At 43.4% G+C, this 25162-nt stretch overlaps 1 protein-coding gene across 2 annotated transcripts in view; it reads right to left on the reverse strand.

Annotated features, from left to right (window-relative positions):
* The window catches only part of trappc9 (trafficking protein particle complex subunit 9), a 320599-nt gene that overhangs the window by 130654 nt on the left and 164783 nt on the right, over window positions 1-25162 (reverse strand). For both annotated transcript variants that reach the window (XM_061882643.1, XM_061882642.1), the window contains one exon: window positions 3538-3680. In XM_061882643.1, the coding sequence (XP_061738627.1) occupies window positions 3538-3680 (143 nt within the window). The remainder of the gene's footprint in view (window positions 1-3537; window positions 3681-25162) is intronic.

The raw sequence follows: 25162 nt of genomic DNA on the forward strand, positions 1-25162 counted from the left end.
AATGTTTTGCCATATAAAAAAACTGAGCTGTTTTTTTGTTTTTTTCAAAGAAGGGCCTAGAACAAACAAAAAACATAAACAACAATAAAACAATTGACCGACGGATCTGAAGTTGATCTCGAGATTATTGTGCTAAAAGTAAACGGTAAAAAAAATGCATATATCATTTATTTTTAAACACTTTAATGAGTGGAACACTTTTGGATCCCCAATTATTTTAGTGTGATTTGTTTTTAAGTGTCACTGCTCAAAAGATAATAATGAATCAAAATCAATGTCATTTTGAATTATTGACCTATTCAAGGCTCCAATTACGTCACATTAAATATTCCACTTTGAAATATTTTTTGGGGGGAAAATGTTGCATTTTTTGTGTTTTGCCATATAAAAAAACTGAGCTGTTTTTTTGTTTTTTTCAAAGAAGGGCCTAAAACAAAGAAAAAACATAAACAACAATGAAACAAATAATTGACGGATGGATCTGAAGTTGATCTCGAGATTATTGTGCTAAAAGTAAACGGTAAAAAAATGCATATATAATTTATTTTTAAACACTTTAATGAGTGGGACACTTTTGGATCCCCAATTATTTTAGTGTGATTTGTTTTTAAGTGTCACTGCTCAAAAGATAATAATGAATCAAAATCCAAAATTAAGGCTCCAATTATTATATCATCTCAAAAATTCCACCCCAAAAAATATTAATGGGTGAAAATATTGCATATTTTGTGTTTTTTCCATTTTTTTCCCTAATGTTGATCTAGAGATTTAAAACTTGAATAATAATGAAAATAATAATACTGAATAATGACACATTTTTATTATTTTTTTTTACCAAAACACTTTGGGTTTTGTATATTTTTGTATATATGTATATTTTTTTAGAGGTGGGCAAATTTATGCCTTAATTACGCGTTAACTCATCAATCTATTAACGCCGACAATCATTTTATCGCACATTTGCGTATGTTGTTTACATGCTTTTATTTTGTTAACGCCTTTTCTTAACAAGATGGCATCTCCCGGATGTACTTCGGCGTGGAGGGGCTCTTGGTAAAGATGGAACATTTGGCAAAAATACCGGACAATTCTGCAAATGTCATGGCTGGCTTACAGCGTGGTCACTCCGGGATCACTTACGACCGCCAGACAATTCTGGATGTGGATAGATCGGGCCGTTTTGGACTGAATGAGGCGTGCTTGCTAGACCGGCTAGCTAGCATGGGAATACTTTGCCGGCTACATCCAGCGGCCTGTGAAGCAGCGGAGTATATGTGTTGTCTGTCTATTTATGAATAATGCAGACCAGGAGTGTTGGCTGAGTTCTTAACGTTTGCTTTCAGAGCGTGCATATCACAACATACAAGATGCCGTCATGGCGACACACAACCTATACCGGGCTACCGCGCATGCTCCTCACTCCTGTTGCATGCTGGGTAGGGTAGTTCTTTTTTTCCCTGGCTCATAACATCACAATATAGTACCATGTATATGCGTTCAGTTTATCAAAGCACCAAGCAAACAATCGGAAAATTCCCATCATATCAATTCCTAGATATGGTCATAATTATTTTAAGTGCACTACGCAGAATAAACACAACATTAATAATATTGCTACTACGGATAATTTGATCAAAAATTCCCTAAAACAGCCCACTACCTATAATATAGGTTTTTGAAACGTACAAAAAATGTTTCTGCTGTTACCTCAGAAATTGCCTGTTCAGATGTTATGATTGTGGCTCAGAGATTTGTATGTAGATTATATTTATTTTCCATAACAAACAGGATAACTTAAATACCCTGGCAGTGGCAATAAGCTTAAATGTTTGTATTTACATTTTTGGAGTTGATTTTCATCAAATATGCTATTTAACTGCTACTGTTTAACAAGGACTGATTTAAATTGTGTTTGCACAACAAATGTTTTGGCGCTTTTGTTCATGTGGGAGAATATTCCAATAAAGGTGCACTACACACTACTTTTGAATTCATTATTGGGCTTTGTGTATACAATGCAGTTAATCGCGATTAATCGGAGAAATAGTGCGATTAACTTCGATTAAAATTTTTAACCCTAATATTTTTTGTACATATATTGTGTTGGTTTTTAAAATAAAAATGATAAAAATGGCCCCCGCTTGCTTTGATTTTTCAGTGTGCGGCGCTCGGTGGAAAAAGTTTGGACACCCCTGCCTTACAGGAATAATTATTTGGCCTAAGCCACACTAAACATGGGTTTAAGGTTCCCTCCTCAGACACATTTTTACACAGTTAAGAGGGCCGTGGATTTCTTGAATCTGCGGCTATTATTTTTGTACGGACTCATCGATTCTTTACAAACTGAGTTGGGGAGGATGTGACCCCAGAAAGACAGCGCCCCACACAGGAAGTGACGTCAGAAAGAAGACGCCACAGCCAGCTAAGTAAGAAAGTGGTTTGGTAACTCGGGAGTTAACCACTGGAAATATGGAGGTGAGTCGTCCAGACATTCCACACACACTTAAGGTATTTATCTGTGATTTCCCCAAGACAGGGGCGTCCAAAGTGCGGCCCGGGGGCCATTTGCGGCCCGCCACACATTCTGCAAAAATGTATAGTATTGCAAAAAAAAACAAAAAACATTTAAGCGTTTAAGTGCAAGTTAAAGCTCTACTATGCAAAGCAAAAGCCATTTATCAACAACATCCAGAAACGCTGATCTGTAATTTGACCCCCTTAACATGCTTCAAAACTCACCAAATTTTACACACACATCAGGACTGGCGAAAATTGCCATCTAATAAAAAACCAAGCCCCAAAAGTCAAAATTGCGCTCCAGCGCCCCCTAGGAAAAAACCCAGACAAAACTGCTTGTAACTTCTGTTAGGAATGTCGTAGAGACATGAAACAAAGACCTCTATGTAGGTCTGACTTAGACCAGGGCTTGGCAGCGGCCAAAGGCGGACCCGACCAACTTAAAAAAGGTGGAATAGTGAGGGTCCAGTCCATAGTGGATCTAACATAATAGTGAGAGTCCAGTCCATAGTGGATCTAACATAATAGTGTGAGAGTCCAGTCTATAGTGGATCTAACATAATAGTGAGAGTTCAGTCCATAGTGGATCTAACATAATAGTGTGAGAGTCCAGTCCATAGTGGGTCTAATATAATAGTGTGAGAGTCCAGTCCATAGTGGATCTAACATAATAGTGAGAGTCCAGTCCATAGTGGATCTAACATAAAAGTGAGAGTCCAGTCCATAGTGGATCTAACATAATAGTGAGAGTCCAGTCCATAGTGGATCTAACATAATAGTGTGAGTCCAATCTATTTAACAATGGGTGTTTTTCTAATAGCATCGTCAACTAATGGGATTACAATTTAAATTTGATCAATCAAAGAGACTTAACATGACACTTTGAAAAATGGAAGGTGGTCACAATAAAATATGCCCATGTTTGTGTCTTGGAGTGACTTTGGTTGTGGACATACAGTGCGTGTGATCATATTTCTAATGTACACCAGCTCACTGAGTACATGTTCATGTGTGGTCTACCTGGTAGCGGGGAGGGTGCTGACTCTGGTGAAGAAGACGGAGGGCTCCACATCCACGTGGACCCCCACAGACAGCTCCCTGTAGTAGCCCTCCACTTTGCCTGCGCCTCCTGAGTACTTGAAGTTAAGGACCGCCTCCAAGGTCTGCAAAAAAAGGACATGAAAATGAAGAATGTGACCCAAAAAAAAAGTAAAAATTAAAGCTGCAAGCAGCGTTGGTCGGGCCCGCCTTTGGCTGCTGCCCCCGCGACCCAAACCCGGATAAGCGGTAGAAGCATGGATAGTAGATACTATTATTATAGGGTATTGTGTGTAGAATTTTGAGGACGAAAAAGATTTAATTCCATTTTACATTGTCATTGTCCAGTCCTGATGTGTGTGTAAAATTTGGTGAGTCTTGAATTATGTTAAGGGGTTGAAATTATAGATCGGCGTTTCTGGGTGTTGTTGATAAAAGGCTTTTGCTTTGCATAGTCGTGCTTTAACTTGCACCTTGAAGCATTTTAAGGGGGTCAAATTACAGCTCAAAGAGGCAAAAATGACATTTTTTAGGAAAATTTGCGCAAGTTTTTTTGATGGCGCGTAAAATCCAAACCGGAGCAGTAATCAAAACTCTTTCGATAACTTTTAATTAGAAGGGTTCAAACTCTTCTGTGCGAGTTTGAAGCTAAAACGACAAACACGCTCAGAGGAGATAACGTTTGAAAAAGGTGACGGGTGTTTACAAAACTTTTATTTTGAAGGGGTAATTTTTAACTTCCTGTTTATTTTTGCTGAAGGATGTTGATCATTAAAATGTAGGTCTAAGTGAGACCTACATGTAGGTTTTTGTTTCATGTCTTTCCGACATTCCTACGGGAAGTTACAAGCAGTTTTGTCTGTGTTTTATTGAAAAATTGCGCTAGAGCGCAATTTTGAGTTTTGGGGTTTGGTTTTTTCATTGGATCGCAATTTTTGCCAGTCCTGATGTGTGTGCCAAGTTTGGTGAGTTTTGAAGCATTTTAAGGGGGTCAAATTACAGCTCAAAGAGGCAAAAATAGCATTTTTGGCGAAAATGTTGCTTTGAAGGGTTTTTTGCCAACTTCCTGTTGATTTTAGGTATAGAAGTTTAAATTGGGAAATGTAAGTCCAAGTCAGACCTACATAGAGGTTTTTGTTTCATGTCTCTATGACATTCCTAACGGAAGTTACAAGCAGTCTGTTTTTTTTTCCTAGGGGGCGCTAGAGCGCATTTTGGATTTTTGGGGTTTGTTTTTTTTATTAGATGGCAATTTTCGCCAGTTCTGATGAGTGTGTGAAATTTGGTGAGTTTTGAAGCATGTTCAGGGGGTCAAATTACAGTTCAAAGAGGCGGCGGAATAATAATAATAATAATTAAAGCTGCAAGCAGCGTTGGTCGGGTCCGCCTTTGGCTGCTGCCCCCGAGACCCACGGCCGGATAAGCGTTAGAAGACGCCTTGGAGCCACTATTTTGAGAATCTATTCCATTGTGAAAGTAATGCAGTTGTTGTATTAAAGTGAAAATATCAAACTTCTTGTTGATTTTTGCTAAAGTATGTTAATTATTAAAATGTAGGTCTAAATGAGACCTACATAGTGTTTTTTGTTTCATGTCTTTCCGGCATTCCCACCGGAAGTTACAAGCAGTTTTGTCTGTGTTTTCTTCCTAGGAGCAGTTTGTCCGTGTTGTATTCCTAGGGGGGCGGTAGAGCGCAATTTTGAGTTTTGAGGTTAGGTTTTTTCATCAGATCGCAATTTTTGCCAGACCTGATGTGTGTGTCAAGTTTGGTGAGTTTAGAAGCATTTTAAGGGGGTCAAATAACAGCTCAAAGAGGCAAAAATGACATTTTTTAGGAGACTTTGCACAGGGGTTCTTTGAAGGCGCGTAAAATCAAAACCTGAGAACTTATCAAAACTCTGTTCTATAATTTTAATCAGAAGGGTTCAATCCCTCTCCTGTGCGAGTTTGAAGCCAAAACAACAAACGCACTCAGAGGAGATAATGTTTGAAGAAAGGTGACCGGTTTTTACAAAACTTTTGTTTTGAAGGGGGGATTGCACACTTCCTGTTGATTTTTGTTGGGGGTTGTCAATCTATGAAATGTAGGTCTAAGCGAGACCTACATAGAGGTTTTTGTTTCATGTCTCTCCGACATTCTTACCGGAAGTTACAAGCAGTTTTGTCTGTGTTTTCTTCCTAGGAGCAGTTTTTTCGGTGTTTCATTCAAAAATAGCGCTAGAGCGCAATTTTGAGTTTTGGGGTTTGTTTTTTTCATTAGATCGCAATATTCGCCAGTCCTTATGTGTGCGCCAAGTTTGGTGACTTTTGAAGCATTTTAAAAGGGGTCAAATTACAGCGCAAAGAGGCAAAAATTGCATTTTTGGCGAAAATTCTATTATGAAGGGGTTTTAGCCAACTTTCTGTAGATTTTTGCTGAAAGAAGTGAGTGTATGAAAATTGGGTCTAAGTCAGACCTACACATGAGTTTTTGTTTCATGTCGCTATGACATTCCTAACAGAAGTTACATGCAGTTTTGTCTGTAATTTTTTTCCTAGGGGGCGCTAGAGCGCAATTTTCATTTTGGGGGATTGGTTGCTTAATATGTTGGGAAGGTTTGCTATAGCGACGTGTGTGTCAAATTTGGTGAGTTTTGAAGCATGTTAAGGGGGTCAAATTACAGCGCGTAGGTGCGGAATAATAATAAAACACAGCAGTTTCAATAGGGTCCTTGGCCCATGGCAAAGGACTCCTGTGAAATTCAATAGGTCCTTTGGCCATTGCCAAAATACTCCCTGTGGGTGTCCTTTGGCAATGGGCCATGCGGGCCCTAAAAATCATGTTTTCCATTAGCGGGTGCTAGTAATATCAGAAGGGAGGTGTAATTGGGGCCAGATTGTGGAAGCAGCTCTGTGCTGACTGCATCAAGTCAGCAGTGGGAGAAGAATAAATGCAGATGAAATGAAATGGAAGCAGACTATTATGGCGAGAGGATAAGATCTGTGGCTCCATCCTAGGATTTGGATTCAACATGCGGCTCTGGAGTCGGTAAGGAGAGCGACGTGACAGGAGGACGGTCAACACGTCTCACGAGTTAGTGTTGAGCGGAAGGAGGCGCGTATACGCCGCCAAGTGGGCAAGTGAGAAGGAAATGAAAAGTTCATGCTGGCTGAGTCAAGAAATGTTGCTGCAGCATCTTTTCTTCCAACTCTGCACCGAGTGATGATCCTCTCCGAGCCTGCTGCCTCCATCTGTAGTCCACCGCTGAGGCTTTGGAACCAGCACACACTAACACCTTAAAGAGGAATGCTTCAATTCTATAGCGCTTTTCTAGAGCAGTCTTTTTCAACCAATGTGCTGCGGCGTGAGCTACAGTCTGGTGTGCCGTGGGAGATGATCTCATTTCACCTATTTGGGTTAAAAATATTATTTGCAAAGCAGTAATTCTAGTCTGCAAATGATGTGTTGTTGTTGAGTGTCAGTGCTGTCTAGAGCTGGGCAGAGTAACCCCGTAATACTCTTCCATATCAGTAGGTGGCAGCAGGTAGCTAATTGCTTTGTAGATGTCGGAAATAGCGGGAGGCAGAGTGCAGGTAAAAAGGTATCTAATGCTTAAAACAAAAATAAACAAAAGGTGAGTGCCGCTAACAAAAGGCATTGAAGCTTAGGGAAGGCTAGGCAGAACTAAACTAAAACTGAACTGGCTACAAAGTCAACAAAAACAGAATGCTGGACGACAGCAAAGACTTACTGTGGACCAAAGATGGCGTCCACAAAGTACATCCCAACATGACATGACAATCAACAATATCCCCACAACAAAGGATAAAACAACTGAAATATTCTTGATTGCTAAAACAAAGTAGATGTGGGAAATATCGCTCAAAGGAAGACATGAAACTGATACAGGAAAATACCAAAAAAAGAGAAAAAGCCACCAAAATAGGAGCGCAAGAGAAGAAGTAAAACACTACACACAGGAAAACAGCAAAAGAACTAGAAATAAGTCAGGGTGTGATGTGACGGATAGTGACAGTACACATACTTTGAGACAAGACCTATATTGATACAGTACATCTACTTTGAGACAAGACCTATATTGATACAGTACACCTACTTTGAGACAAGACCTATATTGATACAGTACATCTACTTTGAGACAAGACCTATATTGATACAGTACACCTACTTTGAGACAAGACCTATATTGATACAGTACACCTACTTTGAAACAAGACCTATATTGATACAGTACATCTACTTTGAGACAAGACCTATATTGATACAGTACACCTACTTTGAGACAAGACCTATATTGATACAGTACATCTACTTTGAGACAAGACCTATATTGATACAGTACACCTACTTTGAGACAAGACCTATATTGATACAGTACATCTACTTTGAGACAAGACCTATATTGATACAGTACATCTACTTTGAGAAAAGACCTATATTGATACAGTACACCTACTTTGAGACAAGACCTATATTGATACAGTACACCTACTTTGAGACAAGACCTATATTGATACAGTACACCTACTTTGAGACAAGACCTATATTGATACAGTACATCTACTTTGAGACAAGACCTATATTGATACAGTACACCTACTTTGAGACAAGACCTATATTGATACAGTACATCTACTTTGAGACAAGACCTATATTGATACAGTACACCTACTTTGAGACAAGACCTATATTGATACAGTACATCTACTTTGAGACAAGACCTATATTGATACAGTACATCTACTTTGAGACAAGACCTATATTGATACAGTACACCTACTTTGAGACAAGACCTATATTGATACAGTACATCTACTTTGAGACAAGACCTATATTGATACAGTACGTCTACTTTGAGACAAGACCTATATTGATACAGTACATCTACTTTGAGACAAAAAGTTCTATTTTGGTTTCATCTGACCACATGACATTCTCCCAATCCTCTGCTGCATCATCCATGTATCCATTTCGGTATAAACTCAACTGGTGGTGTTTGGAGGCAGAAGAATACTGAGCTGCATCCCAAGAACACCACACCTACTGTGAAGCATGGGGGTGGAAACATCATGCTTTGGGGCTGTTTTTCTGCTAAGGGGACAGGACGATTGATCCGTGTTAAGGAAAGAATGAATGGGGCCATGTATCGTGAGATTTGGAGCCAAAACCTCCTTCCATCAGTAAGAGCTTTGAATGCTTGACCAAATACTTATTTTCCACCATCATTTGCAAATGAATTCTTTAAAATTCCTATAATGTGAATTCCTGGATTTTTTTTTTCACATTCTGTCTCTCACAGTTGAAGTGTACCTATGATGAAAATTACAGACCTCTGTCATCCTTTGAAGTGGGAGAACTTGCACAATCGCTGGCTGACTAAATACTTTGTTGCCCCACTATAATTACCTCTCTTATCAAGATTACAATTGCTTGGAATGCAACAACACTAATGTGTAATGAATACTTGGAAGGACAAAAGAAGGAGATAGAAAGGGGGGAAGAAAGAACAGCGAACTAGAGCCGAGGACAAGGCACAGGAAAGGCAGGAGACAACCAGACAATCCATCATCTTCCGCTTATCCGAGGTTGGGTCGTGGGAGCAACAGCCTAAGCAGGGAAACCCAGACTTCCCTCTCCCCAGCCACTTCTTCTAGCTCTTCCCGGGGGATCCCGAGGCGTTCCCAGGCCAGCCGGGAGACATAGTCTTCCCAACGTGTCCTGGGTCTTCCCCGTGGCCTCCTACCGGTTGGACGTGCCCTAAACACCTCCCTAGGGAGGCGTTCAGGTGGCATCCTGACCAGATGCCCGAACCACCTCATCTGGCTCCTCTCCATGTGGAGGAACAGCGGCTTTACTTTGAGTTCCTCCCGGATGGCAGAGCTTCTCACCCTATCTCTAAGGGAGAGACCCGCCACACGGCGGAGGAAACTCATTTGGGCCGCTTGTACCCGTGATCTTATCCTTTCGGTCATGACCCAAAGCTCATGACCATAGGTGAGGATGGGAACGTAGATCGACCGGTAAATTGAGAGCTTTGCCTTCCGGCTCAGCTCCTTCTTCACCACAACGGATCGGTACAACGTCCGCATTACTGAAGACGCCGCACCGATCCGCCTGTCGATCTCACGATCCACTCTTCCCTCACTCGTGAACAAGACTCCTAAGTACTTGAACTCCTCCACTTGGGGCAGGGTCTCCTCCCCAACCCGGAGACGGCATTCCACCCTTTTCCGGGCGAGAACCATGGACTCGGACTTGGAGGTGCTGATTCTCATTCCTGTCGCTTCACACTCGGCTGCGAACCGATCCAGTGAGAGCTGAAGATCCTGGCCAGATGAAGCCATCAGGACCACATCATCTGCAAAAAGCAGAGACCTAATCCTGCGGTCACCAAACCGGAACCCCTCAACGCCTTGACTGCGCCTAGAAATTCTGTCCATAAAAGTTATGAACAGAATGGGTGACAAAGGACAGCCTTGGCGGAGTCCAACCCTCACTGGAAATGTGTTCGACTTACTGCCAGCAATGCGGACCAAGCTCTGGCACTGATCATACAGGGAGCGGACCGCCACAATAACACAGTCCGATACCCCATACTCTCTGAGCACTCCCCACAGGACTTCCCGAGGGACACGGTCCAATGGCTTCTCTAAGTCCACAAAGCACATGTAGACTGGTTGGGCAAACTCCCATGCACCCTCAAGAACCCTGCCGAGAGTATAGAGCTGGTCCACAGTTCTACGACCAGGACGAAAACCACACTGTTCCTCCTGAATCTGAAGTTCGACTAGCCGGCGTAGCCTCCTCTCCAGTACACCTGAATAAACCTTACCGGGAAGGTTGAGGAGTGTGATCCCACGATAGTGGGAACACACCCTCCGGTCCCCCTTCTTAAAGAGAGGAACCACCACCCCGGTCTGCCAATCCAGAGCTACCGCCCTCGATGTCCACACGATACTGCAGAGGCTGATTTCAATCATTTGAAATCGCATAAAGGGAAGAAGATTAAGAGCTATTCAGTAGGTCCAAGCTATTGAATATGCTAAAAAGAACAGTAAGCAGCTATGTTTTATTAATATACCGTAGCTGCGTGTGTCAAATATGAGTCATTAAACGACTCCCGCCTCCTGGTGGTAGAGGGCGCTAGTGATCCTTCTTGCGACTACTCGGCTGCAGAAGAAGTGACAACAAGCAGCAAGAGTGTATTTTTTCCTCTCGCTTGCACTTTTAACATGGGGGATTACATATCTAAAATAAAACAGTTTTCTAAACTGGACTTTCAATCGAAGCAGGAGGTAATAAAGGAAGATCTCCATCGAGACAGAGAGACTTGTAAAACTGAAGAAAGATAAGGAAAACTTTTATAAACAATTTATCGATGCTTTTGATCAGAAGGAGCTGCGCATGGACTTCATTTATAAGTAAAGGTAAGACCACAATAACCCATCCATCCATCCATTTTCTGCCGCTTATTCCCGTTTGGGGTCGCGGGGGGCGCTGGCGCCTATCTCAGCTACAATCGGGCGGAAGGCGGGGTACACCCTGGACAAGTCGCCACCTCATCGCAGACCACAATAACATTTTTTTTTTATTAAATGTGCTTTTCATGATGGTATCCTTACATCACACTCAAATTGATAAGCGCAGGACTAAATTTACCGCATGCCTTTGGTAAGTGCCGGCGTGAGAAGAGGTTTTAAATGAATTAGCGCCCCGGCGGCAATTTAAGGAAATACGGTACTTGCATTTATTGTGCATACTAAAAGCAGTCCTGATAAAGCGGAAACCAAGAGCAGGTTTGAGGCATATTAACAATGGGCAGTACATCCTTTCACCAACTTGTTTTGCTGTGTTTTCAGGGAAAGAAGTTGTATTTACACCTGCAGAAAAGCAAGTGATGACTTGTGTTTATCTCTCTTTGCCCCCCACAAAGATTTCTAAACACATATCTGGCTGAAATCTGTAAGAACAATGGAAGATGTAAACACTGTTTGCACTGAGGCGGGGGAACCTTGCTCACAGAGTCGGCTGGAAAGAAACTTTTTCAGCATTGAGTGTACAATTCTGGGTGTGTGTGCGCCTCTAACGGCCTCGGTGTGAGTCTCTGGAGGTGTGGTGATTGTCTCAGGGACGCTGATCCCTGGATCCCCTTTTGGAGACTGCAGTAGATTACACTTCCTCTCTGTCAACCTCTCCGGCTCCTCGGGAACTTTTTTTTCAATCAAGGCCGCCCCGGTGGTAATAAGCTGACTGTGCCAGAAGTGAGCATGTTGCCAAATCAAACAGCCTGAGCACGTACAGACTGTAGGTCGCAGGTATTAGAATAACACAATACCTGGATTGAAAGCAGAGTGAAATCAGTCCCCTTGTTTGCGCTGAGGCGGAAAATAGTTGACATTCTACACTAGCCAACTTTCCTCTCTTTTTAAGAAGGGGGACCGGAGGGTGTGTTCCAACTATCGTGGGATCACACTCCTCAGCCTTCCCGGTAAGGTTTATTCAGGTGTACTGGAGAGGAGGCTACGCCGGATAGTCCAACCTCGGATTCAGGAGGAACAGTGTGGTTTTCGTCCTGGTCGTGGAACTGTGGACCAGCTCTATACTCTCGGCAGGGTTCTTGAGGGTGCATGGGAGTTTGCCCAACCAGTCTACATGTGCTTTGTGGACTTGGAGAAGGCATTGGACCGTGTCCCTCGGGAAGTCCTGTGGGGAGTGCTCAGAGAGTATGGGGTATCGGACTGTCTGATTGTGGCGGTCCGCTCCCTGTATGATCAGTGCCAGAGCTTGGTCCGCATTGCCGGCAGTAAGTCGAACACATTTCCAGTGAGGGTTGGACTCCGCCAAGGCTGTCCTTTGTCACCCATTCTGTTCATAACTTTTATGGACAGAATTTCTAGGTGCAGTCAAGGCGTTGAGGGGTTCCGGTTTGGTGACCGCAGGATTAGGTCTCTGCTTTTTGCAGATGATGTGGTCCTGATGGCTTCATCTGACCGGGATCTTCAGCTCTCACTGGATCGGTTCGCACCCGAGTGTGAAGCGACCGGAATGAGAATCAGCACCTCCAAGTCCGAGTCCATGGTTCTCGCCCGGAAAAGGGTGGAGTGCCATCTCCGGGTTGGGGAGGAGACCCTGCCCCAAGTGGAGGAGTTCAAGTACCTAGGAGTCTTGTTCACGAGTGGGGGAAGAGTGGATCGTGAGATCGACAGGCGGATCGGTGCGGCGTCTTCAGTAGTGCGGACGTTGTACCGATCCGTTGTGGTGAAGAAGGAGCTGAGCCGGAAGGCAAAGCTCTCAATTTACCGGTCGATCTACGTTCCCATCCTCACCTATGGTCATGAGCTTTGGGTCATGACCGAAAGGATAAGATCACGGGTACAAGCGGCCCAAATGAGTTTCCAGGTCTCTCCCTTAGAGATAGGGTGAGAAGCTCTGCCATCCGGGAGGAACTCAAAGTAAAGCCGCTGCTCCTCCACATGGAGAGGAGCCAGATGAGGTGGTTCGGGCATCTGGTCAGGATGCCACCCGAACGCCTCCCTAGGGAGGTGTTTAGGGCACGTCCAACCGGTAGGAGGCCACAGGGAAGACCCAGGACACGTTGGGAAGACTATGTCTCCCGGCTGGCCTGGGAACACCTCGGGATCCCCCGGGAAGAGCTAGACGAAGTGGCTGGGGAGAGGGAAGTCTGGGTTTCCCTGCTTAGGCTGTTGCCCCCGCGACCCGACCTCGGATAAGCTGAAGAAGATGGATGGAATACCCAACTTCTTCTAATGGTTCTTCCATAGACTGCCGAGTGCTTCATGTCATGTTCATGAACCACATCTTCTTTGAGGCTACAACACATAAATGGTTATTTACAAGGGGTTGACTTCTTATGGTCACCCACGTGTTGACCTGTTTTGGTTTCGCTGAGTCTTTATTTGGAGAGACAATGCACGGAGACATTAAGCTCAAAGACAGATATGTTCCGCACCAGGTTAGAGCTAAATGGATCCTTTAGATCTGCAATCCCTGGTTACCTCAATTAAACATATACAAAAACATGCAATAAAATCATAACAATGAAATTATACTATAGTATGTCCATCCATTCATCCATCATCTTCCGCTTATCCGAGGTCGGGTCGCGGGGGCAACAGCCTAAGCAGGGAAGCCCAGACTTCCCTCTCCCCAGCCACTTCGTCTAGCTCTTCCCGGGGGATCCCGAGGCGTTCCCAGGCCAGCCGGGAGACATAGTCTTCCCAACATGTCCTGGGTCTTCCCCGTGGCCTCCTACCGGTTGGACGTGCCCTAAACACCTCCCTAGGGAGACGTTCAGGTGGCATCCTGACCAGATGCCCGAACCACCTCATCTGGCTCCTCTCCATGTGAAGGAGCAGCGGCTTTACTTTGAGTTCCTCCCGGATGGCAGAGCTTCTCACCCTATCTCTAAGGGAGAGACCCAAACTCATTTGGGCCGCTTGTACCCGTGATCTTATCCTTTCGGTCATGACCCAAAGCTCATGACCATAGGTGAGGATGGGAACGTAAATCGACCGGTAAATTGAGAGCTTTGCCTTCCGGCTCAGCTCCTTCTTCACCACAACGGATCGGTACAACGTCCGCATTACTGAAGACGCCGCATCGATCCGCCTGTCGATCTCACGATCCACTCTTCCCTCACTCGTGAACAAGACTCCTAGGTACTTGAACTCCTCCACTTGGGGCAGGGTCTCCTCCCCAACCCGGAGATGGCATTCCACCCTTTTCCGGGCGAGAACAATAGACTCGGACTTGGAGGTGCTATAGTATGTAATCAAGTTAAAGAAAGTCGTAATATTCCCTTTCATGGACACATACTTTAAATTACAAGCACCCCTCCTTTACATCATAACACATAAACAAAACAGGCTATTGGTCACATCTGTCATCATTTGTAAAAACAAGCATGATTTTAACACACACACCTCACAGCTGACACCAAAATGTTCCCATGCATAAACATAATAGACATGAAGTTGACATGTCCAACATGGTGCCCATTGCTTAAAAGTCACGTTTTAATTCAATTGTGAATGAAAAGTCGTCTGTTAGACTTTTCAACTTTGTCATGAAGTCGTTCCCTTCCTTCATCATTTATATGAAAAGGCTGACTGTGCAAAATAGATTTTTTTATGCATTTGGAATCGCTTAAAGGGGGACATTATCACAATTTCAGAAGAGTTAAAACCAAAAGAAATCAGTTTCCAGTGGCTTTTTTTATTTTTCGAAGTTTTTTTCAAAATTTCACCCATCATGGAATATCCCGAAAAAAGGCTTTAAAGGGCCTGATTTTCGCTATCTGTGTATCCACCCCCCCATTTCCCTGTGACGTCACATAGCGATTCCAATACAAATAAACATGGCAGATAGAACAGCAAGATATAGCGACATTAGCTCAGATTCAGACTCGTATTTCAGCGTCTTAAGCGATTCAACCGATAACGCATGAATTGAAACGGATGGTTGGAGTGTGGAGGCAGATAGCGTAAACGAAATTGAAGAAAAAACTGAAGCTATTGAGCCGACGAGGACGAATTTGGCGATCGCCTTCTAACCAACGATTGCATCTTTTGACCACTGGAGCAAATTAAATTTGTCGATTGGTAAGTGTTTGTTTGGCATTAAATGTGGGTGCAGGGAAAGGATGGATATAAATATTGCTACAAATGTACATACAGCTAGCCGAAATAGCATATTAGCATACTGTACATAATATTATTAAACATATAGACTGTGCAACATACTAAGTACGTCAAATACATTAAATGTCCATATATTAGTGTTTCCCCCAGAAAATGTGTTGGTTAAAGGGGAACATTATCACAATTTCAAAAGGGTTAAAAACAATAAAAATCAGTTCCCAGTGGCTTGTTTTATTTTTCGAAGTTTTTTTCAACATTTTACACCTCCCGGAATATCCCCCAAAAAAGTTTTAAAGTTCTTGATTTTCGCTACAAACAACATGGCGGTTACCACAGCAAGATATAGCGACATTAGCTCGGATTCAGACTCGGATTTCAGCGGCTTAAGCGATTCAACAGATTACGCATGTATTGAAACAGATGGTCGGAGTATGGCGGCAGACAGCGAAAACGAAATTGAAGAAGAAACTGAAGCTAATGAGCGAATAGCTATTGACGCTATTCGGCCATAGCGTGGGTGTACCTAATGAAGTGGCCCATAGCATGGCTGCCTTATTAGCATCGCCGGTAAAATGTGCGGACCAAACGATCAGGGCTTTCGCATCTTGTGACACTGGAGCAACTTAAATCCGTTGATTGGTAAGTGTTTGTTTCGCATTAAATGTGGGTATCTAGTTTCAAATGTAAATACAGCTAGCGTAAATAGCATGTTAGCATCGATTGGCATAGCATATTAGCATCGATTAGCTGGCAGTCATGCCCCGACCAAATATGTCTGATTCGCACATAAGTCAATAACATCTACAAAACTCACCTTTGTGATTTCGTTGACTTTATCGTTGGAAATGAATCTGCTTTGAGTGTCGCAGGATATCCACACATTTCTGTGCCATCCGTCGTAGCGTGGCTGTCAACGGTAAAATGTGCAGAACAAACGAGGGACTTTCGCATCTTTTGACCACTGGTGCAACTTGAATCTGTCGATTGGTATGTGTTTGTTTGGCATTAAATGTGGGTGCAGGGAAAGGATGGATATAAATATTGCTACAAATGTACATACAGCTAGCCGAAATAGCATGTTAGCATCGATAAGCTGGCAGTCATGCCGCGACCAAAAATGTCTGATTCACACATAAGACAATAACATCTACAAAACTCACCTTTGTGATTTCGTTGATTTTATCGTTGGAAATGCATCTGCTTTGAGTGTCGCAGGATATCCACACATTTCTGTGCCATCCGTCGTAGCATGACTGTCAACGGTAAAATGTGCAGAACAAACGAGGGACTTTCGCATCTTTTGACCACTGGTGCAACTTGAATCCGTCGATTGGTATGTGTTTGTTTGGCATTAAATATGGGCGGAGGGAAAGGCTGGATGCAAATATAGCTACAAATGAGGCAAAATTATGCAATATGTACATACAGCTAGCCTAAATAGCATGTTAGCATTGATTAGCAAGCCGTGACCATTGATATGTCTGATTAGCACAACTTGAATTCGTCCCTGATGGTGTTACACCCTCCGACAACACACCCACGAGGCATGATGTCTCCAAGGTACGGAAAACAGTCGACAAAACAGAAAGTAACAGAGCTGATTTGACTTGGTGTGTGTAATGTGTTTGAGAAAATGGCGGATTGACTACCTAGGTGATGTCCCGTTGTGACGTCATCACTCCGAGTGTGAATAAGGAGACCTCAGCAGGAGTCTGCCATTTTTTATTTCCCATAGCTGCAGTTGTAGTCCAAACTAAAACATGCGCGAGAACATGTTGTGTTATTGTTTGTATGAACCAGCACATGTCACTACACACACACACTGAAGACACAACAAGTGCCTCCTGTTAGAATAATTATGTATAAGTTATCGAACAACTCTTATGCTTAAAGGCCGTTGCTATAGTTATTATCAATTGTGCTGAAGTTGTACTTTTCTATCCGTGCAAAGGCACACAACTTGTAATCTTCCTTAGCGAGTTGCCTCGCATCAGCAGTTTGTTTCAAGACCCTACCTGCTGACAGTCAAGGACGGACTTCACGAGTATCAGCACATTTCCATTCTGAATAATCACGTATTGTGTCTACTAGGGCTGCTTTGCATTACCCCTCCCTTCCCACAGAAGCAGCCTCAGTGATGTTAACTAAGGAACACCTGAATAAATAGAGGAGCACATGGGATTGTACCTTAGAGCGTGGGGGTGAAACCGTAACTGAGTGCGCAGCCCAATACGTTTCTCCTCATGAGCAAAATTCAACTCTGTCTCTGCCTGATTCCTTCCTCTTGTCTTGTGTAATGGATAGTTCTGTGTTTGAACCTGACACTACTTAACTTGTGTGTTTTGCCGAAGAAAGCGAGACTATACCAGACGTTAAGCACAGAGCTTGGCTGAGAACTGGAAATATGCAGAAGGATTTAAGCAAAACTGCATTTATTCTCTGAGACAGATCCTACAAGTTATGAAACAGAAAGTCCAATATCAGTAAATGCTATGTTAGTGTTAGCAGATACTGTATTGTTACCTACGAAGGACAGGAAGCAGCAAGATCAGCGTGCAGGTAAGATTCCTTCCATCACATATATGAAGTAAAAACATGAAAAAGGTGTTGCTCGTAGGCACAAAGGGAGCCACAAGCCAAAAACTTAAATTTAACAACGGTATACCAAAGGAAAAGTTGTCACAGCAAGTGTGATTGTACCTGATGTGCAGAGCAGAGCGTACCTTGATCCAGCGACAAAGTCATTAGGGTCCGAAGCAGGTGAGAACACTAATTACGTATTAACAGGTTTGATCATTTAGTGTCCACGGCAACCAAAAGGAAAGAGTGTGGAGAACTCTGAGGACAAAAAGCTACTAAACATAAATCAAGACATGACCTGTTTGCTAGAGTAATACAATGAAGTCTTTCCAACTATTGATAGATAACTCCATGGACAAATGTAATGATAGCTTAGCCACGTAGCATTAGCATAACTGGATTATACGGATGAGATAAAGGGCTTGAGACTGGAGCGCCACGCCCTGGACCCTGACACACAAGTTGGGAAGCAAGCTGACGTGGCATCGAGTATGAAGTCAAGCAGCTGCAGGACGGCAGCTGCTTGACTTCAAGAGGCTTCAATCCACATTTGTTTTGGGTGAAAGTCAAAGCAGCATCTTGATGACAAGTGAGGAGAAAAGGAAAACAACATCTGTGTTCTGAGTTCTAACCACACACTGAACACCGTTATGTTGAATCCTCACTTTGGCGCCAATAGGTGTCCTTTCAAGGGCATCCTTACGCATTTTAGGCCCCATGTCGCATAAGGCACCCTTTGAGGAAATGTGGAACATCAAGACAACATTTCCTGTATTGAGGTTTGACCTTGAGATTTATTGTCATCTACCAACATCGTTTGTCTTCTGCCTTTGTGACTCTTACGTGTCTCAATTCATGTACCACAGCATTTCTTGTAGATAAGGGGTGCCCACACTTTTTCTGCAGGCGAGCTACTTTTCAATTGACCAACTCGAGGGGATCTACCTCATTTATATATATCATTTATATTTATTTATTTATGAAAGAGACATTTTTGTAAACAAGTTAAATGTGTTTAATGATAATACAAGCATGTGTAACACATATAGATGTCTTTCTTTCTCAAAGACAAGAATATAAGTTGGTGTATTACCTGATTCTGATGACTTGCATTGATTGGAATCAGACAGTAATGATGATAACGCCCACATTTTCAAATGGAGGAGGAAAAAAGTAATCCTTTCTGTACAATACCACATGAAAGTGGTTGGTTTTTGGCATCTAATTCATCCAGCTTCCATACACTTTACAAGAAAAACATTGGCGGCAAATTCCGTAGCTTGCTTGATTGACATTCACGGCACCCGAGGGTCTTGTGAGATGACGCTGGCTGCTGCCAGTTCATTATTATGAAAAAATGACAGAGAGGAAGGCGAGAAACACTTTTTATTTCAACAGACTCTCGCGCCGTCCCTTCCGTCAAAACTCTAAAGGCCGACTGCACATTTCCTATCTTCACAATAAAAGCCCTGCTTCATGCTGCCTGCGCTAACAAAATAAGTGTCTCGGAAAGCTTGTGCACGCCAGCTTTCTGAGGGATCGCTTGTGCACGCCAGTTTTCCGAGACTGTATTTAGTTAGCGCAGGCAGCATGAAGCAGGGCTTTTATTGTGAAGATAGGAAATGTGCAGTCGGCCTTTAGAGTTTTGACGGAAGGTACGGCGCGAAAGTCTGTTGAAATAAAAAGTGTTTCTGGCCTTCCTCTCGGTCATATTTTCATAATAATGATCTTGCAGCAGCCGGCGTCATCTCACAAGACCCTCCGGTACCGTGAATGTCATTTAAGTGACGTCTTGGTGAAGATTGATGATCACTCATTTTTAGGTCTATTTTTTTTTAAAAGCCTGGCTGGAGATCGACTGACACACCCCCCGCGGTTGACTGGTAGCTCGCGATCGACGTAATGGGCACCCCTGCTCTAGAACTACGACTGGTTGAAAACTGACAGTGTTTGGATGGTAATCACCCACATATGATTAGCAGCAAAGCGGAGATTGAACAGCGCAAGCTAGCCACATGGTTAGCTTACTAACATGTTTCTGATCGTCTCCTCGTCATGCAACTCGAGGCGGCGTTTAAGCAAGAGGACCAGCCAGTCCTTGTGGCTGAGACCAGCGGTCAACAAATTATGTTTACAACCTATTTTCATTCGTAAAACACGGAAGTGATATCCATCCATCTTCTTCCGCTTATCCGAGGTCGGGTCGCGGGGGCAACAGCCTAAGCAGGGAAACCCAGACTTCCCTTTCCCCAGCCACTTCGTCTAGCTCTTCCCGGGGGATCCCGAGGCGTTCCCAGGCCAGCCGGGAGACATAGTCTTCCCAACGTGTCCTGGGTCTTCCCCGTGCCCTAAACACCTCCCTAGGGAGGCGTTCGGGTGGCATCCTGACCAGATGCCCGAACCACCTCATCTGGCTCCTCTCCATGTGGAGGAGCAGCGGCTTTACTTTGAGTTCCTCCCGGATGGCAGAGCTTCTCACCCTATCTCTAAGGGAGAGACCTGGAAACTCATTTGGGCCGCTTGTACCCGTGATCTTATCCTTTCGGTCATGACCCAAAGCTCATGACCATAGGTGAGGATGGGAACGTAGATGGACCGGTAAATTGAGAGCTTTGCCTTCCGGCTCAGCTCCTTCTTCACCACAACGGATCGGTACAACGTCCGCATTACTGAAGACGCCGCCTGTCGATCTCACCATCCACTCTTCCCCCACTCGTGAACAAGACTCCTAGGTACTTGAACTCCTCCACTTGGGGCAGGTTCAGCAAGTGAAGTGATATTTTGACACAAAAATTAATATTAAAAAAAATATACGCCACACACACATAGCCCACCCCCAATCCAACGCCCTCTATGCGAATCCCATAGGGGTGATGGAAGGATGGGAAGCGCCTGAAGAGCTGCGGCCTGCAACCATGGCCCCCCCACTCCCTCCCCTCTGTTGTTAGATATCTGGAGATGTATGTTATAATATGTATATGTGCTTTGCTATGGAGAAGTTTTCCCACTCCAGACTGGGCCCCCTGTACTTTTTTACTCATCTTACCCCAGCTTTTAACTTTTTCCCAACTTTTACAGGGCACCCATCAGTTCTGTAACCCTGTGCTCTGTTTGTTTGTCTCATCTTGAATGACTTTGTGCTGAAAACAAAGTTTCCTTGTACTTGTGCAATGACAATAAAGACCTATCCTAATGTTTGGAAACATGGCTTTGCATGCCAGTGTGTAAAAGTGCTGTAAGATGCATGTTGTGTTGCCAGGAGGTGGTCCAAAAGCAGACTGTCCTTAAAATAAGACCCTGGGCTACATATCTGCTTCATAGCGGGGAAAGGAAGCCCGCAGCCAGGAGAACTATTTCCTCATCTGCTGATTCTGGCCTCAGTGGAGAAGTGAGCAGGACTTGAGGGCACTTGGCGATGTGGTGTGTCTCTCTGGAGGACTGCCGGGACCACATCTCATGTGCACACCTGCTGTCAATCAACTGCACCCCCAAGGGTACTTAGTAGTGGCAAGTGGAGAAGAAAACATCCTGATAGCTTTCTATGGAGACCAAATTGTCCTTTGGGAAGGAATTCTTGGCAGGACCAGTGAAGAAAAAAACTATGTTGTCGTTTTGTGGATGGACTGATGATTTGTAGTGTAGTGTTAGTCGTAGTCTTCATCTAATAGTGATGACTGGAAGTTTAGTGGATGGACAGATGAGGACTGACTTAGTCGTAGTCTTCATCTAATAGTGATGACTGGAAGTTTAGTGGATGGACAGATGAGGACTGACTTAGTCGTAGTCTTCATCTAATAGTGATGACTGGAAGTTTAGTGGATGGACAGATGAGGACTGACTTAGTCGTAGTCTTCATCTAATAGTGATGACTGGGAGTTTAGTGGATGGACAGATGAGGATTGACTTAGTCGTAGTCTTCATCTAATAGTGATGACTGGGAGTTTAGTGGATGGACAGATGAGGATTGACTTAGTCGTAGTCTTCATCTAATAGTGATGACTGGGAGTTTAGTGGATGGACAGATGAGGACTGACTTAGTCGTAGTCTTCATCTAATAGTGATGACTGGAAGTTTAGTGGATGGACAGATGAGGACTGACTTAGTCGTAGTCTTCATCTAATAGTGATGACTGGGAGTTTAGTGGATGGACAGATGAGGACTGACTTAGTCGTAGTCTTCATCTAATAGTGATGACTGGAAGTTTAGTGGATGGACAGATGAGGACTGACTTAGTCGTAGTCTTCATCTAATAGTGATGACTGGAAGTTTAGTGGATGGACAGATGAAGATTAAGACTTAGTCGTAGTCTTCATCTAATAGTGATGACTGGAAGTTTAGTGGATGGACAGATGAGGATTGAGACTTAGTCGTAGTGTTCATCCAACAGTGATGACTGGAAGTTTAGTGGATGGACAGATGAGGACTGACTTAGTCGTAGTCTTCATCTAACAGTGATGACTGGAAGTTTAGTGGATGGACAGATGAGGACTGACTTAGTCGTAGTCTTCATCTAACAGTGATGACTGGAAGTTTAGTGGATGGACAGATGAAGATTGAGACTTAGTCGTAGTCTTCATCTAACAGTGATGACTGGGAGTTTAGTGGATGGACAGATGAGGACTGACTTAGTCGTAGTCTTCATCTAACAGTGATGACTGGAAGTTTAGTGGATGGACAGATGAAGATTGAGACTTAGTCGTAGTCTTCATCTAATAGTGATGACTGGGAGTTTAGTGGATGGACAGATGAGGATTAAGACTTAGTTGTAGTGTTCATCTAACAGTGATGACTGGGAGTTTAGTGGATGGACAGATGAGGACTGAGACTTAGTCATAGTGTTCATCTAACAGTGATGACTGGGAGTTTAGTGGATGGACAAATGAGGATTAAGACTTAGTTGTAGTGTTCATCTAACAGTGATGACTGGAAGTTTAGTGGATGGACAGATGAGGACTGACTTAGTCGTAGTCTTCATCTAATAGTGATGACTGGGAGTTTAGTGGATGGACAGATGAGGACTGACTTAGTCGTAGTCTTCATCTAATAGTGATGACTGGAAGTTTAGTGGATGGACAGATGAGGACTGACTTAGTCGTAGTCTTCATCTAATAGTGATGACTGGGAGTTTAGTGGATGGACAGATGAGGACTGACTTAGTCGTAGTCTTCATCTAATAGTGATGACTGGAAGTTTAGTGGATGGACAGATGAGGACTGACTTAGTCGTAGTGTTCATCTAACAGTGATGACTGGGAGTTTAGTGGATGGACAGATGAGGACTGACTTAGTTGTAGTGTTCATCTAACAGTGATGACTGGGAGTTTAGTGGATGGACAGATGAGGACTGACTTAGTTGTAGTGTTCATCTAACAGTGATGACTGGGAGTTTAGTGGATGGACAGATGAGGACTGACTTACTCGTAGTGTTCATCTAACAGTGATGACTGGGAGTTTAGTAGATGGACAGATGAGGACTGACTTAGTTGTAGTGTTCATCTAACAGTGATGACTGGGAGTTTAGTGGATGGACAGATGAGGACTGACTTAGTCGTAGTGTTCATCTAATAGTGATGACTGGGAGTTTAGTGGATGGACAGATGAAGATTGAGACTTAGTCGTAGTGTTCATCTAACAGTGATGACTGGGAGTTTAGTGGATGGACAGATGAGGACTGACTTAGTCGTAGTGTTCATCTAACAGTGATGACTGGGAGTTTAGTGGATGGACAGATGAGGACTGACTTAGTCGTAGTGTTCATCTAACAGTGATGACTGGGAGTTTAGTGGATGGACAGATGAGGACTGACTTAGTCGTAGTGTTCATCTAACAGTGATGACTGGGAGTTTAGTGGATGGACAGATGAGGTTTGAGACTTAGTCGTAGTTTTCATCTAACAGTGATGACTGGGAGTTTAGTGGATGGACAGATGAGGACTGACTTAGTCGTAGTGTTCATCTAACAGTGATGACTGGAAGTTTAGTGGATGGACAGATGAGGACTGACTTAGTTGTAGTGTTTATCTAACAGTGATGACTGGAAGTTTAGTGGATGGACAGATGAGGACTGACTTAGTTGTAGTCTTCATCTAACAGTGATGACTGGAAGTTTAGTGGATGGACAGATGAGGACTGACTTAGTCGTAGTGTTCATCTAACAGTGATGACTGGGAGTTTAGTGGATGGACAGATGAGGATCAAGACTTAGTCGTAGTGTTCATCTAACAGTGATGACTGGGGGTTTAGTGGATGGACAGATGAAGATTGAGACTTAGTCGTAGTGTTCATCTAACAGTGATGACTGGGAGTTTAGTGGATGGACAGATGAGGACTGACTTAGTCGTAGTCTTCATCTAATAGTGATGACTGGGAGTTTAGTGGATGGACAGATGAAGATTGAGACTTAGTCGTAGTCTTCATCTAATAGTGATGACTGGAAGTTTAGTGGATGGACAGATGAGGACTGACTTAGTCGTAGTGTTCATCTAACAGTGATGACTGGAAGTTTAGTGGATGGACAGATGAAGATTAAGACTTAGTTGTAGTGTTCATCTAACAGTGATGACTGGAAGTTTAGTGGATGGACAGATGAGGACTGACTTAGTCGTAGTGTTCATCTAATAGTGATGACTGGGAGTTTAGTGGATGGACAGATGAAGACTGACTTAGTCGTAGTGTTCATCTAACAGTGATGACTGGAAGTTTAGCGGATGGACAGATGAGGATTAAGACTTAGTCGTAGTGTTCATCTAACAGTGATGACTGGAAGTTTAGTGGATGGACGGATGAGGATTAAGACTTAGTCGTAGTGTTCATCTAACAGTGATGACTGGGAGTTTAGTGGATGGACAGATGAGGATTAAGACTTAGTCGTAGTGTTCATCTAACAGTGATGACTGGGAGTTTAGTGGATGGACAGATGAGGACTGACTTAGTCGTAGTGTTCATCTAACAGTGATGACTGGGAGTTTAGTGGATGGACAGATGAGGACTGACTTAGTCGTAGCGTTCATCTAACAGTGATGACTGGGAGTTTAGTGGATGGACAGATGAGGATTGAGACTTAGTCGTAGTGTTCATCTAACAGTGATGACTGGAAGTTTAGTGGATGGACAGATGAAGATTAAGACTTAGTCGTAGTGTTCATCTAACAGTGATGACTGGGAGTTTAGTGGATGGACAGATGAGGACTGACTTAGTCGTAGTGTTCATCTAACAGTGATGACTGGAAGTTTAGTGGATGGACAGATGAGGACTGACTTAGTCGTAGTGTTCATCTAACAGTGATGACTGGAAGTTTAGTGGATGGACAGATGAGGACTGACTTAGTCGTAGTGTTCATCTAACAGTGATGACTGGGAGTTTAGTGGA

The sequence above is a fragment of the Nerophis ophidion genome, linkage group LG21, assembly GCF_033978795.1.
Source record: "Nerophis ophidion isolate RoL-2023_Sa linkage group LG21, RoL_Noph_v1.0, whole genome shotgun sequence".
NCBI classification, from domain to species: domain Eukaryota; kingdom Metazoa; phylum Chordata; class Actinopteri; order Syngnathiformes; family Syngnathidae; genus Nerophis; species Nerophis ophidion.